Source organism: Pipistrellus hanaki (genome assembly GCF_964339955.1).
Source record: "Pipistrellus hanaki genome assembly, chromosome: 2".
In the NCBI taxonomy this organism is placed as follows: domain Eukaryota; kingdom Metazoa; phylum Chordata; class Mammalia; order Chiroptera; family Vespertilionidae; genus Pipistrellus; species Pipistrellus hanaki.
Genome location: NC_140504.1, coordinates 165,019,893 through 165,032,977, shown reverse-complemented (window position 1 = coordinate 165,032,977; position 13,085 = coordinate 165,019,893). Strand labels below are relative to the sequence as shown.

The 13,085-nt window shown below is 38.8% G+C and overlaps 1 protein-coding gene across 1 annotated transcript in view; it reads right to left on the bottom strand.

Moving 5' to 3' along the window:
- Nucleotides 1-438: 438 nt before the first annotated feature.
- CYP4X1 (cytochrome P450 family 4 subfamily X member 1) overlaps nucleotides 439-13,085 on the bottom strand; it is a 29,048-nt gene continuing 16,401 nt past the window's right edge. Inside the window, exons 5-12 of the mRNA XM_084872366.1 lie at nucleotides 11,949-12,076; nucleotides 11,710-11,864; nucleotides 8,895-9,001; nucleotides 8,150-8,340; nucleotides 5,517-5,650; nucleotides 3,482-3,546; nucleotides 2,011-2,093; nucleotides 439-1,196 (exon numbers count right to left, since the gene is read on the bottom strand). Coding sequence (XP_084728492.1) covers nucleotides 1,028-1,196; nucleotides 2,011-2,093; nucleotides 3,482-3,546; nucleotides 5,517-5,650; nucleotides 8,150-8,340; nucleotides 8,895-9,001; nucleotides 11,710-11,864; nucleotides 11,949-12,076 — 1,032 coding nt within the window. The 3' untranslated portion in view covers nucleotides 439-1,027. The remainder of the gene's footprint in view (nucleotides 1,197-2,010; nucleotides 2,094-3,481; nucleotides 3,547-5,516; nucleotides 5,651-8,149; nucleotides 8,341-8,894; nucleotides 9,002-11,709; nucleotides 11,865-11,948; nucleotides 12,077-13,085) is intronic.

The following is a 13,085-nucleotide window of genomic DNA, read 5'->3' as shown; positions in this document are numbered from 1 at the left end:
ATATATTCCTGTTCAGGCTTCACAAGAGTTGTTAGCACCAGGAAAATATGTAAAGTTATCTTGATAATATTCCAAATGAAGGCTTTGCTGGCTAATACTCAAAGCCCAGAAGCCATGCAGAAAAGTTTATCTATCTTACTTCATGAAAATGTAGAAGTTCTATATGGTAAGTGACAACATAAGTATTGTTTAAAAAGGAAAATGTGAAAAATTACAAAGAACAGTTACAATCAAGGATTATTATCCATAACATACAAAGAACTCACATGAATCAATAAGAAAAAGACAACACCATAGAAAAAGAAACATAGATGACGCACAAATCATAGAGAACAAAACAAAAATAAATACAAATGGCCAATAAGTATGCTTTTAAAACTACAAATAAGTTAAATATCTAATAATAGGAAAATATTTAAATAAATTATGGTACATAATGAGCCAGGATTGGGAATGAGATTTATTTTTATTAAGTGATAAAAAGCAAGAACAATATGGATATGATCCCATACAAATGCACATATGAAATGTATAGGAAAATGTTCAAAAGAATGCACATCAAACTATTCTGTTTGTAGAAAAAGTAGCAGGATTGGCCAGGGCAGGGGGCATTGTGCTATGCAAAATGGATTTTTACTTTTACTCTGCATGATTTTTCTAGTGTTGGAAATCTTTTATAGTGAGAACACATTCACGTGTTACTGTGTCATTCTGAAAACTATTTTATAAAACAACAGAAGATATATGAAAGCCTCTTAGCACACTCCTTGGTATATAGCATTAATTGTAGCCAAAATCAAACAGAAAAGGTAGGAAAATCTCCCCAAATCATTTAGAAACAGATCAAGGTGATACCCTATATCATCTAGGAATGTTTTTGGAAAAAATGCAGCTCCACAGAGATCCCTATTGCACCTACCCATGACCTTCGCACCATACTTTGATTCCTCTACATGTTTTTGAACAATTAATAGTAATTTAATTTTAAATCAAATTTTATAATCATTCTAGCCTTGGGCTCTAAACATTAGGAAATTTTTTTCAAGGACAAGTAAAACCCATTCTTGGGTTTGAGGAGAATCCTGGGTACAAGGATAAGTGGCCTGGTAGGGTCGAGCGTCATCTTGAAGCGAAGCAGAATCATGGCAATGGCCATCTTTAACTCAGTCATGGCAAAGTGCTGCCCGATACAGTTTCTGCAGACACAGAGAGAAAAGCAGAGATATTCAAACAAACGTGTTTCTCCTGACTCTGCAATACGATCCTAGAATAGTAAGTCTGATGTTCCCAATAAAGCAACGTGTTCATTCTAAAAACGCCATACAAACTTTTGTACTTTGAGTTTACATGGTCTCCTGTGAGAATGTGAGCTGGGAGGCCCCAATGCAAAGGTTTTCCTAACCAAGGTGGTACTTGGCTTTGCTCAGAGTTGTTTCTGCTGTGAGGATCTGATAGAAAACATGGTGACTGTCGTTCACAACACTGTATTTTATAATTGTGATGTGCTAAGAAAGTAAGTGACAATTACACAATGGTGTATATTTCACACACACATACAAATACATGAGGTGAAGGATGGGGAGGAATCTTTTCACAGTGAAGATGTATATGAAATCATCATGATGTACACTTTAAAGGTCTTGGAATTTTATATGTTAGGTATACATCCATAAGGCTAAAATAAAAAAACAACACCTTTTTCTATTATTAGAAAAAAATAAATGCAGCCTACTTGCATTGGGGGTGGACTGCATTGAGCCTCTGAGCAACAGCTTGCTCATGAGATAGCTTTCTGAGGTGTGACTACCTAGGATGTGATAGAGAGGGGTGTTGTCCTTTGTGAAACTAACTGGCCCTCTCAGAGGTTCAACAAGGCACCAAGATGTCCTCATGGCCAGGTGAGAAGATGGAGCTCCATGGAAGAATTTACAGAGCTGAGGGACTAAAGGAAAAATGCTGTCTCCAAGTTAACATTTTTGTATATTTTCAGCAGCTTTAACTTGTCCTCACCTTGGTCCAGCTGAGAATGGTAGGAAGGAGTAGGGGTGTCTCTTTTCAAGATTTTCTGGAGAGAACCTCAAGGGGTCAAAGACCTGAAATGAGAGGTCACCCCCAACACCATTAACACATTCTTAAGCTACTACTTAATAACTTAAGAATCAACCAAAATATACTGTGAACCACATAAATAAATTCAAATGTACTAGTAGTCACGTTTTTAAAGGATGTAATGAAATTTAATCATGGAATTTAACAGAAAATATTACCATTCTAACATCTATCCAATATAAATAATTATTAAGGAAATAGTTAATATTTTTGGGTACATGTTCAAAATCCAGTGTGAATTTTTTCCAGCACATCAATTTTGACCAACCACATTTCAAGGGTTCAATAGCCACATGAGCTAATGGCAACCATGCTGGACAGTGCAACTCTAGACCTATGACCTTGTCTGACTTCCCAAGTGACTAATCTGCTACCCAGACTAAGTAAGGGGAAAGCAGAAATGCTATGCTAGTGGTATGATTTTCACTTTGGAGGTAAGAGAGTACCTACCCACAAGTCAAGTCAAAATGATTGTATGATCATTGTTACTGGGCTATGCAGGCCAACTTTCCATTACATGTAACCAGTCTTTAATCCTAGCAGCTTTTATAAAAGGAAGCATCAAATATGTGTTTAAAGTTTTGAGAACATCGAATCAAGGAACTCAGGTATGCTACACCTTTTCTTTTTGTCTCTCTAGATCCTTTCTCCCCGCTGTTCTGGGCTCTAAAAAGCTGAGCCAAATGTTGTTCTGTTTGGTTTGGTCAAGAAAAGACATTGATAGGAGGCCTGAAGGGTGGGAGGAGAGAGCATTCAGGGTATTTACTTCCTGGGCCCCTACATGCCAGGTTGCCTAAGGTGGGCTACCTGCTCGACTGACAATCACAGCTCCTGTCTGATGGCCTTTTCCAAAAGCTCTCTCTCTCTCCAGGCTCATCACCCTCTCCTGTGACTAACCAGGCCAAGAAGTGGTAAGCCCTTTGGCAGTTATTTGCTCCATTTTGCTTTTCTTAAACCCTAATTCATACCTTTACCAAAAGTTCTTTCATATAACTCTTCTCAAATTGCCCAACTTGAGGGATACTTGATTTTCTTCCAGAATCCTGATTGTGAAATCCAGGAAAAGGGGTCTCTGCTGACCATGGGCACTCTGCAGATATCTAGGTAAGTGCGTGGCAGAGCCTGCTGAGTAAATGGCCACAGCAACTAGAGCAGCCCATGTGACATTGGCCCATTTGCTCATTCAAAGCAAAGATAAAGTAGGAATAAAGGGATAGGACCATTTTCCTTTAGCGGGAAAGTTTTACATTTTTTTTTGGTTTTTATGTTTATTTTTGTTTGCTGTATCGTTTTCCACTTCCATGCAGAGCCAACAGAAAGTGATTTGGATGGCATTGGTTCTCTGAAGTATTTATGCGGAAGATAGTCATACCTTGGGGTTTTCCCAGATGGCAGGGTTGTGGTGAAGACCCCAAATACTGAGAACCACAGTCATTCCTGAAAAAGGGAAGAGATAACAGAATGCAGGAGAAAGAGTAAGCGGTGGGCTACTGCTCTACCACTCTTCAAGTATGACTTTTCTTCTACAAGGACAAGAGATAGTTCCTGGCAGAGCTGTGGGCACTGCAGCTGATGCACGGAGTGAATGTCCTGTGGGAAGATGATGCTTGGTGGCACCTGAGTTTTCAAAGCAATGATCTACTTAACACATGACTCTATCTTAAAGAGCAATTGGTATCACGTCAAAATATGCTTATGCTTTCTGCTGTCTCTGGAAATCACTTATCCATGGGGACATGTTCTAAGAACCCAAGTGAAACTGGGGGTGATACCAAAAACATATTGCAATGAAAATTATGTGAATGCCATCTCTCTTTCAGCTTAACAATAACCCACAACCTTCGGACCAACTTGCCATCTCTCTTTCAAAAATCTTATTGTACTGCACTCACATGTCTTGTGATGATGTGAGATGACAAAATGCCAAACCTATTCCTGAATCTGTGTAAACATCCCTTAGTGGCCGTAAATGGCTGGGTGTCACTGGGTGTCAGTGGACCCTTTGCTGAAGTCTTCATAAGGCTCAATGCTTCTAGCAACACATTGCCATTGAGCAAAACACGATTTCTGTTCATGTCTTCCACCCACAAATTTAATGCCTTTTCTATCTTCACTCAGCATGTATCACACATGGTGGCCATAAGTTTTGCAGTTTGAGCTGCAACAATAAAACTAGCACAAATTTCTTTTCCCTTCTTCACAATTTCACAAATAGAAAATTAGTTTTTATGGTAGGAGTATAGCAAACTCAGCATATAAGAACTTCCACCTTTTCTCTTTACAAAAGCACTTATAGTTGCTCCTTGGAATATCTGAATTGCTGGCATCACTTCTCTTGTGCTTTGGGGCCATTGTTAAGTAAAATAAGGGTTTCAGACCCCAGGTGACACGGAAATGAAAGCATGGATAAACAGGCACTACTGTATATCTATTAATGGACTATAAAGCACAAATTGGGGATAGTTTGAAGACATAAGAACAGAGCTGTAATTCTATAATACAAATCCAATGTCAAGTTTCTGTTGGTGCTGTTCCTATATACAGGGTGGGGAATTTTGACAAATACCTATGTAGTTTGGGATTAAAAAACAAGCCACATAAGAGAGAGGATTTAGGATTATTTGATTACCAAAATTAATTCTTTGCCTGTCAACAATGTCACAGTAACTAACAGGTTGTCAGCTTGTTACTAACGGCAAGAATAAATAGAACAATGAAGCAGATACGCGAAGGATGTCTCATGTGAACCCCCTGCCTCCCACCCACTCTGCTCAGAAACATGTGTTGTTCTGAAGAGCCCTGAGCTCTGGGTATGGGACTGCTGCATGAGCTCTAGCTCTTCTGGCTCCACACTGGAGTCCCCCAGGGTTTTTTTTGGTGACACCAAAAGTATTTGAAAGGGCTTTTAAACTGCAACGCAGTATAGAATTGTTTGCTAAGATCATGTTCCAAAAGAAAAATGAGATAAAATGTTTGAAGGCTCTATGTAAAATAGTAAGTGCTGCTCACTTATTAGGGTGATATTGCGATGACAAAGAAGCTGAAAGCTTTCTTTGGGTCTTCTAGATAAAGATAATGGCGTTCATTTCCCATGAAGTCTCGTCTGGGTCTCAAACTCAGCCAAACAAGGATTACCTTTAAAACAATGTTCCAACAATGGAAGAAAACCTGGTTCGGAATCTTATGACACAGGTTATGGGCATAATTTTGTTGCAAATGGTGATGTGCCTTTGGGAAAGTTGCTGAAATCACATCTGATCAAGAGAATGCCTCCTGTGCCCCACCTTAAGCCCGGTATCTTTAGGATTATCTTTTGACTTCTTCAAGAGTTGAGAAACCTACTGGTCTTTTAATGTGGTCCTTAGGGTCCCACAATATCTAGCTGCTTAAGAAATGAGGGCAAAGACCTGCAGGCAAGGAACGTCCATCTGGGAAGGTAATGGGCTTGCTGAGTTGTCTGGAAACGGATAAGATTGTAGGGTACAATCGAAGAGTCTCCTTGATACACATTGTAGTGTATGTCATCTTGCTCAGATGGTCCCTGTGAATACAAGGGAAGAAGGGAAAGGAACTCAGACTCCACATCCAGTTTGCAAATATTGATTTTTTTTTCCTACTTGATATTTGTTCCTGGTAAATATCATCCTCGTATTAGAGCTATTTTTCCAATTGTTTATGCAACAGCATTTTAAAATGGAACTCCTTCCCAGTGGATGAAGAACCAAACAGATGACAAATATCCCCATTACAAAGTGAGGTGCTAAAGTACTGGAAAGGGATTTGTTAAGTAGATTTCTGAAAACCAGTTTTATAAACCTTAGCTCATTATACAAATCCAGACTGTATAAGGAATGGCTAAGGACTGAAGAAAAGAGGCTTGAGAGTATTGATAGAAAAAAAAAAAAAAAAAAGAATGCTTTCAAGAGAAGTGTTGGAATGCCAAATTTGCCATGGAGAGAATGGAGGAAGGTTCCTTCCATGTTAAGTAAAAGGGGCTTCAAGAGGATTAGTCAGGTGATCTGATGTGTGCTCCCTGAAGTTTGGGAAGCACATGATAGATAGAAAAAGCCATGACTCTGAACAGACAGAGAGAGGCAATGGAAAGCAACAGGGACAAAGCAAGAATGCTCCCATGGGTCCTGTGGGCCATTGATTTGAACTGGTCAGAGGCAGAGCTCTGGAACCAGTGTGGGGGAAATTCTCAGGACAAGAATTCCCTTGCTTCACCCTTGCAAAGTCCCTGTGAGGGAATCTCCAAGAAACCCATAGGGGTAACTATTGAGAATAAAAGGAAGCATTTGAATATCCACCAAGTTCAGAGGGCGAGGTCACAATAGTACCAGCCACTTTCTACTTATCCTCTCTCCTGCCTGGGCCCATTTTCTGGAAGGGTCAGAAACAGCAGCATAGGGGAAGAGCTGGTGAATAAGAGGAAGTTGTCCATAAGCCCCTTACCCACCAGTGGCTTCCAGACCCAAAGAAGTAGAACTGAGCTGGGTAGGAGGTGATGCTCCAAGTGGATAGGAAATTTAAGTTTTTTGTTTTAAAAAAATATATTTTATTGATTTTTTACAGAGAGAAAGAGAGAGGGATAGAGAGTTAGAAACATCGATGAGAGAGAGTCATTGATCAGCTGCCTCTTGCAAACACCCCACTGGCAATGTGCCCGCAACCAAGGTACATGCCCTTGACCGGAATCGAACCCGGGACCTTTCAGTCCGCAGGCCAACGTTCTATCCACTGAGCCAAACTGGTTTTGGCTTATTATTATTATTATTATTATTATTTTAAAATATATTTTATTGACTTTTTACAGAGAGGAAGGGAGAGAGATAGAGAGCTAGAAATGTCGATGAGAGAGAAACATAGACCAGCTGCCTCTTGCACACCCCCCACCGGGGGTGTGCCCGCAACCAATGTACATGGCCTTGACTGGAATCGAACCCGGGACCTTTCAGTCCACAGACCGACACTCTACCACTGAGCCAAACCGGTTTCGGCTATTATTATTATTTTTTATAAAAAGTGAGATCTCTGCTATACCCATTAAATTCAAATACCTTTACAAATGTTCTAGTTGAGCTGACCTTTGTATTTGAAATATGATGATTTCCCTCTAACCATGGGGCTGCATTACCCTTAACATTTCTATTTTTTCTGCCCCTTGACCAGCAAAACAACGATATGTGAAATACCTAGCTAGAATGAAGAGAGTGTTCCTTGCAAACAGCATGTTTAAGGGGAAAATTCATAAGCTGTGCTTTGTTAACAGCAAGATATGCTTAAACTCTAGCAAAATGAAATTTTCCATCTGACTAACTCCTACCCATCCTATAAGAAGTACCTTAAGCATCAGATCTTCCAGAAAGTATCATTGAAACCCCCATGCCAGCTTAGGCACCTATCTTCTAAGTGGTTGCTAACACATATCTCTCAGCCATATCATGCTATTCTGCAATTATCTGTATGGAAGAGGGTGGGGGAGCTCATTGAGGGTAGGACCCATACCAAATCTTGCATGTAGTTTTAGTGCCTCAGTATTTAAAATGCCCTCAGTCCATATTTGCTAAACTCAGCTTCAGTGTGCATCATTTAGTACTATGCTCAAAGTCCAAAGCCAATCCTGAGGAGTAAACAAGGAGACAGGAGAGACTTAAATGACACAGATGTTCATTCAGGTCTCTCAGAAGAGGAGCCCCTCTTGAGCCCTACCACTCAAGCTCTAAATGCAAGTCTACTGATCAAGTCCCCATTTCCAATACACTGGAAACTGGATGAAAGAAATAAATAAGGTATTTCATACACTACTACTTAGAAAAAACAATGAAACATGTAATTTATGGATACATGAAGCTCTTTTTCAAAAGGCAAAGGGATAGCTTTGGGCCTTCTAGAGAAAGAGAAGAATGGTAGCCTCCCTCATCTGTTTTTACATACACATCTTTTGAAGCACTAGTCACCAAGGTGCCAGAAGAAGAAAGAAGAAAGCAAAATCCCAGGAGGAAAACAGGATAAATTGTTTAGGGATGCAGAATCTTACCAGGTGATGGAAGATTCATCCCCCAGGATGCCCCTGATCTCCTCCCGGCATCTCTCCTGATGCTCAGGGTTCTGAGCCAGGCTGTAGAGGAGCCAGGAAAGGCTTCCTGCTACGGTGTCTTGCCCTGCCACCATGAATGTGTTCGTCTCAGCTTGCAGGTCAGTATCTGAGAAGCTGTTGTCATGTTCAGCCTAGAAAGTATAATAGAGGTATGTTTATGCAACTTCAGTTTATAGATGCTTGGAGCACCAATCAAAATAATGGATTTAAAAGAATAAAATTACCATTTCCAACACAAGTTTCAATTTTAAATCAGTTCAACAAATATATACTTCAAGTCACACTTTGCCCAGAACATAAAGGAGGGCCAAAGCTGGAAAAGGACAGTAGGCCTTGCAAAGAGTTCATTCAAGCATCCTGTCAGACTTATCCAGCATCTTATCATCAACATTTTATCAGCTTAACTGTGACCCATTTCCTTGTTTCCCTGAACTAATATGTATTTTTATTATAGTAACCAAATCCTGTCAAATCAGCAAAAAATGTAGTCCAATCTGACTTACTCTAATGACAAAGCTATACAATTCTATCTTTACCACAGATTGTATGGAGCCAACCTATCAATTCAAAAGTATTGTTAAATTTAGTTGATCAATTTTACATTAGTCTCTTCTACTCCCAGTCATTCACCTACCCACACAGTTACTTGGATATATGAGCAAGCTCAGAAATGTGAAAGATTTACCTGGGCAGAAAGTAAAATATCCAAAAAATCCCGATAATCCCTATTGTCGGTTTTACCATGCTCCTTCTCTTCCTTGAGGGCTTTCCTTCTCTCCTGGATTATCTTGTCTGTGGTATAATAATCACCCATTATCAAGTGACAACAAAGTAAATCAAAGAAAATAAATTTTAAAGCAAGCCATGGCCCATAAATAACTTTAAATCTTGTCTAGTTTCTTGAGATCAGAATGGGTATATCTATTAAACAGATTTAATTTTGCAGACATTTCCCCATCAAATGACAATTTTTTATCAAAGCTCCAAAGACTGAGGCTTAGAGTCAAGATGGCAGAATAAATAAATGTTGTGCTTGCCTTCTTCCATTATTACTCAAAATTGCAATTAATTATAGAAAAACCACCTTTGAGAACTACCTGAACACAAGCTGACTAGAACTCCTACAATCAAGCATATAAAGAAGAAGCCATATTGAGACTTCTAAGAGGGGTGGAGATGCAAAATGAGCTTGTCCCATATCCACATGTTGTAGTTAACAATTGTGAGGGACATGAATGGGCTAACAGCACCCAAGACTCAACTACAACAGAAGGGCTCACATAATACATACAAGAGACATTCTTGGAGCACCTAGCACAGGTGGTCAGGAAGAGTGCACCACTGAGCCCCACAAGACACCTACTACATACGATCATAACAACGAGATAGGGAGACTTAGCAAATCTACCTAATACATGGAGACAAACACATACAGGCAGACAAAATGAAAGAACAAAAGAAATTCACAGAAAAAGAACTAAGTGAAATAAGCTACCAGATGAAGAGTTCAAAACAATGGTTATAAGGATGTGCAAGGAATTTAGAAAAACAATGGAGGATCTTAGTGAGAACTTAAAGAGATAGTAAGCATTAAAAAGGACATAAAAACCATAAAAAATAACCAGTCAGAAATGAAGAACACAATATTTTAAATGAAGAATACACTAGAAGGAATCAACAGCAGGTTAGATGAAGCAAAGGATAATAGTGTCAATAATAAAAATGAAGTAAAAAAAAACAACAACTCAGCATTTAGAGGACAAGATAACAGAAACACAGCAACAAAGTGCTGGTCTGTAGATGAATGAATAAAAAAAGCTGTGGTACATTTATGCAATGGAATACCAGTAGGCCATAAAATAAAAATTAAAAAAAAGGAAAATTTACCCTTTGCATTAGCATGGATGGATCTGAAGAACATTATGCTAAGTTAAATAAGCCAGTCAGAGAAAGATAAATACCATATGATTTCAGTCATATGTAGAATCAAAGAACAAAAGAAACTAACAAACAAAAAAGAGATAGACTTATAGAGAGCAGGCTGACAGCTGTTGGGGTTGAGGGAGGGTTGAGGGAGGAAAGTGGGGGAAAGATAGATAGGGAAATTCATTCATGGACACAAACAACAGTGTGGTGATTGCTGCAGATAGGATTGCTGGGGGTAGAGAAGGTGGGTGGAAGTGGAGGAGAGAATGGGGGGATAAATTGTGGTGGGAAAAAAATCTTTAAGAGAATAGATAGATGATAGGTAGATACATAGATAGACAGATAGATGGTTCTATCTTTAAAAAATAAAGTTATAAAACATAAAAAAGTATTTTAAAAATGAGGAAACTCTAAGGGATTTCTGGGACAATATGAAGCATAACAACATTCACATCATAGGGGTACCAGGAGGAGAAGAGAGAGGGCAAGTCTACTGATCAAGATATTTGAAGAACTTATTTGAAGAAATAATAGGTAAAAATTTCCCTAATTTGGTTAAGGAAAAAGACCACAGGGAGTGTCCTGGAAGCACAGGGAGTCCCAATTAAGATAAACTCAAAGAGGCACACACCAAGACACATTACAATTAAAGGGACAAAGGCTATAGATAAAGATAATCTTAAGAGCAGCAAGAGAAAGATAGTTCCATACAAAGGAGCTCCCATAGGCTGTCAGCTGATATTTCAACAGAAACACTTCAGGCCAGAGGAATTGGCATGATATATTCAATGCCAATGATACATAACTCAGCCATATACTGGGTATCTGGTTGTGAAAAGAGAAAGAATTCTTGTTCTTAATGGAGCTTTTAAATGCAATACCTTTAGAGAAGTTTGCTACATTTATAATAGTGTCTTATGAGAGAGAAGTTTCCAATGTATTCTATAATTTTTATTATGCATAATTTTTATTAATACAAATATAACAAGTGCATACTTAATATTTCAAAGCATAAATAGCATTTGGCTATTTGCACCATGCTTTCAGTAATAATGACAAGCGAAAAATATTTCTGCAACACAGGAATGAATAGGGAGACAGAGTTAACAGGGACATACAATCAAAGAAGGGGGAAATGGGGAGTTATCCAATTGTTATGAAGTATTAGTGATGAAAGACAAATAAGTTCCAGAGACTTACTCTACATCATCATGCCTATAGTTAACAATACTGCATTGTATACTTAAAATGTGTTAAGTGGGTTCATTCTCTGATAAGCATTATTACCAGAATAAAAAAATAAAATAAAGTTTAAAAAGCTTGTTTCAAAAACAGATAGTATTAACAAACCATAAACAAAGAAGTTGAAATAGATCAAACTTTCTAAACAATTCAATATTACTTTTAATGCACATAACAATAGAAAATATTTATCAAGCAATTAATTAATCCTTTAGCTCCAATTACTAGCAGTGTGACTTTGGGCACATTACTTACTGCTTTGTCTCAGTTTTATCAGACACAATACAGTTATGACAATGTATGCACTCGGGCAACCCAAACCCAAGAAATACCTGTGTACTGATACAAATTGTTGGCTATCTTCTGTAAATGGTGCTTCTTAGAGCTGAATTTGAAAATTATGTCAGGGTGATGTAAGAAACTGATAGTGCGCTTATGGATGATTTCAGAGCCTTCACATATCCCTTTAGTATAATCGTCAAAGGCACTAGAAAGTGGAGATAATATGTCAATAGGTGACTCAGATAATGGCAAACAAATGTTTTGTTTTCCCCCCCCTCCTGTCACTAACCTGTTTATCTGGCAATTGGTGTCCTGGCTGAAAGTACATTTCATGAGTGTGTCCAGGCTCATCAAGCTGATGTCATTAAAGACCTCCAAAACTGCTTCCTGAGTGCCGCAAATCTTTTCCCATTTATCCTGGCACAGGAATTCAAGATCAACATCACCATTCAAGTGCCTTTATCTGACCCTGCCCTTATGATGTAGGGGAGACAACCTAGCAGGAGCCAAAATTCATACAAGCAAATAAGCCAAATGTTTACTTAGCATCAGGAAGTGGGGAAATGCATCCAGCTGGGTGAGAAAGAGCATGGAGCCAACTATTGATAGATACCCAGTAAATGTCTGAATTAGGTATTGATGACCTTTCAGTTATTACCATAACTCTGCTTTAAAACAGATAAGATACTAGTGAAAGAAATCATATTTGATACAAGACCCATAATTACAAGCAGTCTGCCCAGGGCTTCCTCCACCTTCAGTTCCCAAACTGTTAGGTCCCCTCACCCCATCACTACTTCTAACCATCATAACCACACTTAGAATAAACTTGGAACATTAAAAGTAAAAATATTAATAAATCTAAATGTTTAAGTTCAGATCAACTGACATTTATTTAGCGACGATACCTATAGCTAGGTGCTAAGGATTTGGAGGCCACAGAAAAAAAGGCAAAGAAATATTTTAAAAGTTTTTACCTAAGTGTCTACTGTTTAGTCAAATGCTGCCATCCTGAATGATGTAAGTTTTACCAAGTACAGAAGTGAGTTTAGAAGAAAGGAAAGCCAAGGGAAGGCTCAATGCTGGAGGCAGTTTGGCACAAAGCAGAAGGAAGGGTTGTGAGAGGAATCTCAGGGAAATGTGGGACTGAGAAGTGAGGAAGACAGAAATGGTTAATTGAAATGGTGATAAAATCAAATGTCACTACTGGCTGATATGCAATTGTGAGCCAAGCTGTATAGCACCAGAATCCGAAGAGTATGCCCCCTCTCACTCTAACCTGCACCTCAAGCTCTCTGCCTTCACTGGTACTTACTTACTTTCACCACAGTCCCAGCAGCTGGAAGGAAAATTCCCTTCTCTGCACTTGGCTGAGAACCCAGCCAATCAGTGGTTCTCTCGTGCAAAAAGGGATAGACTTGCAGGT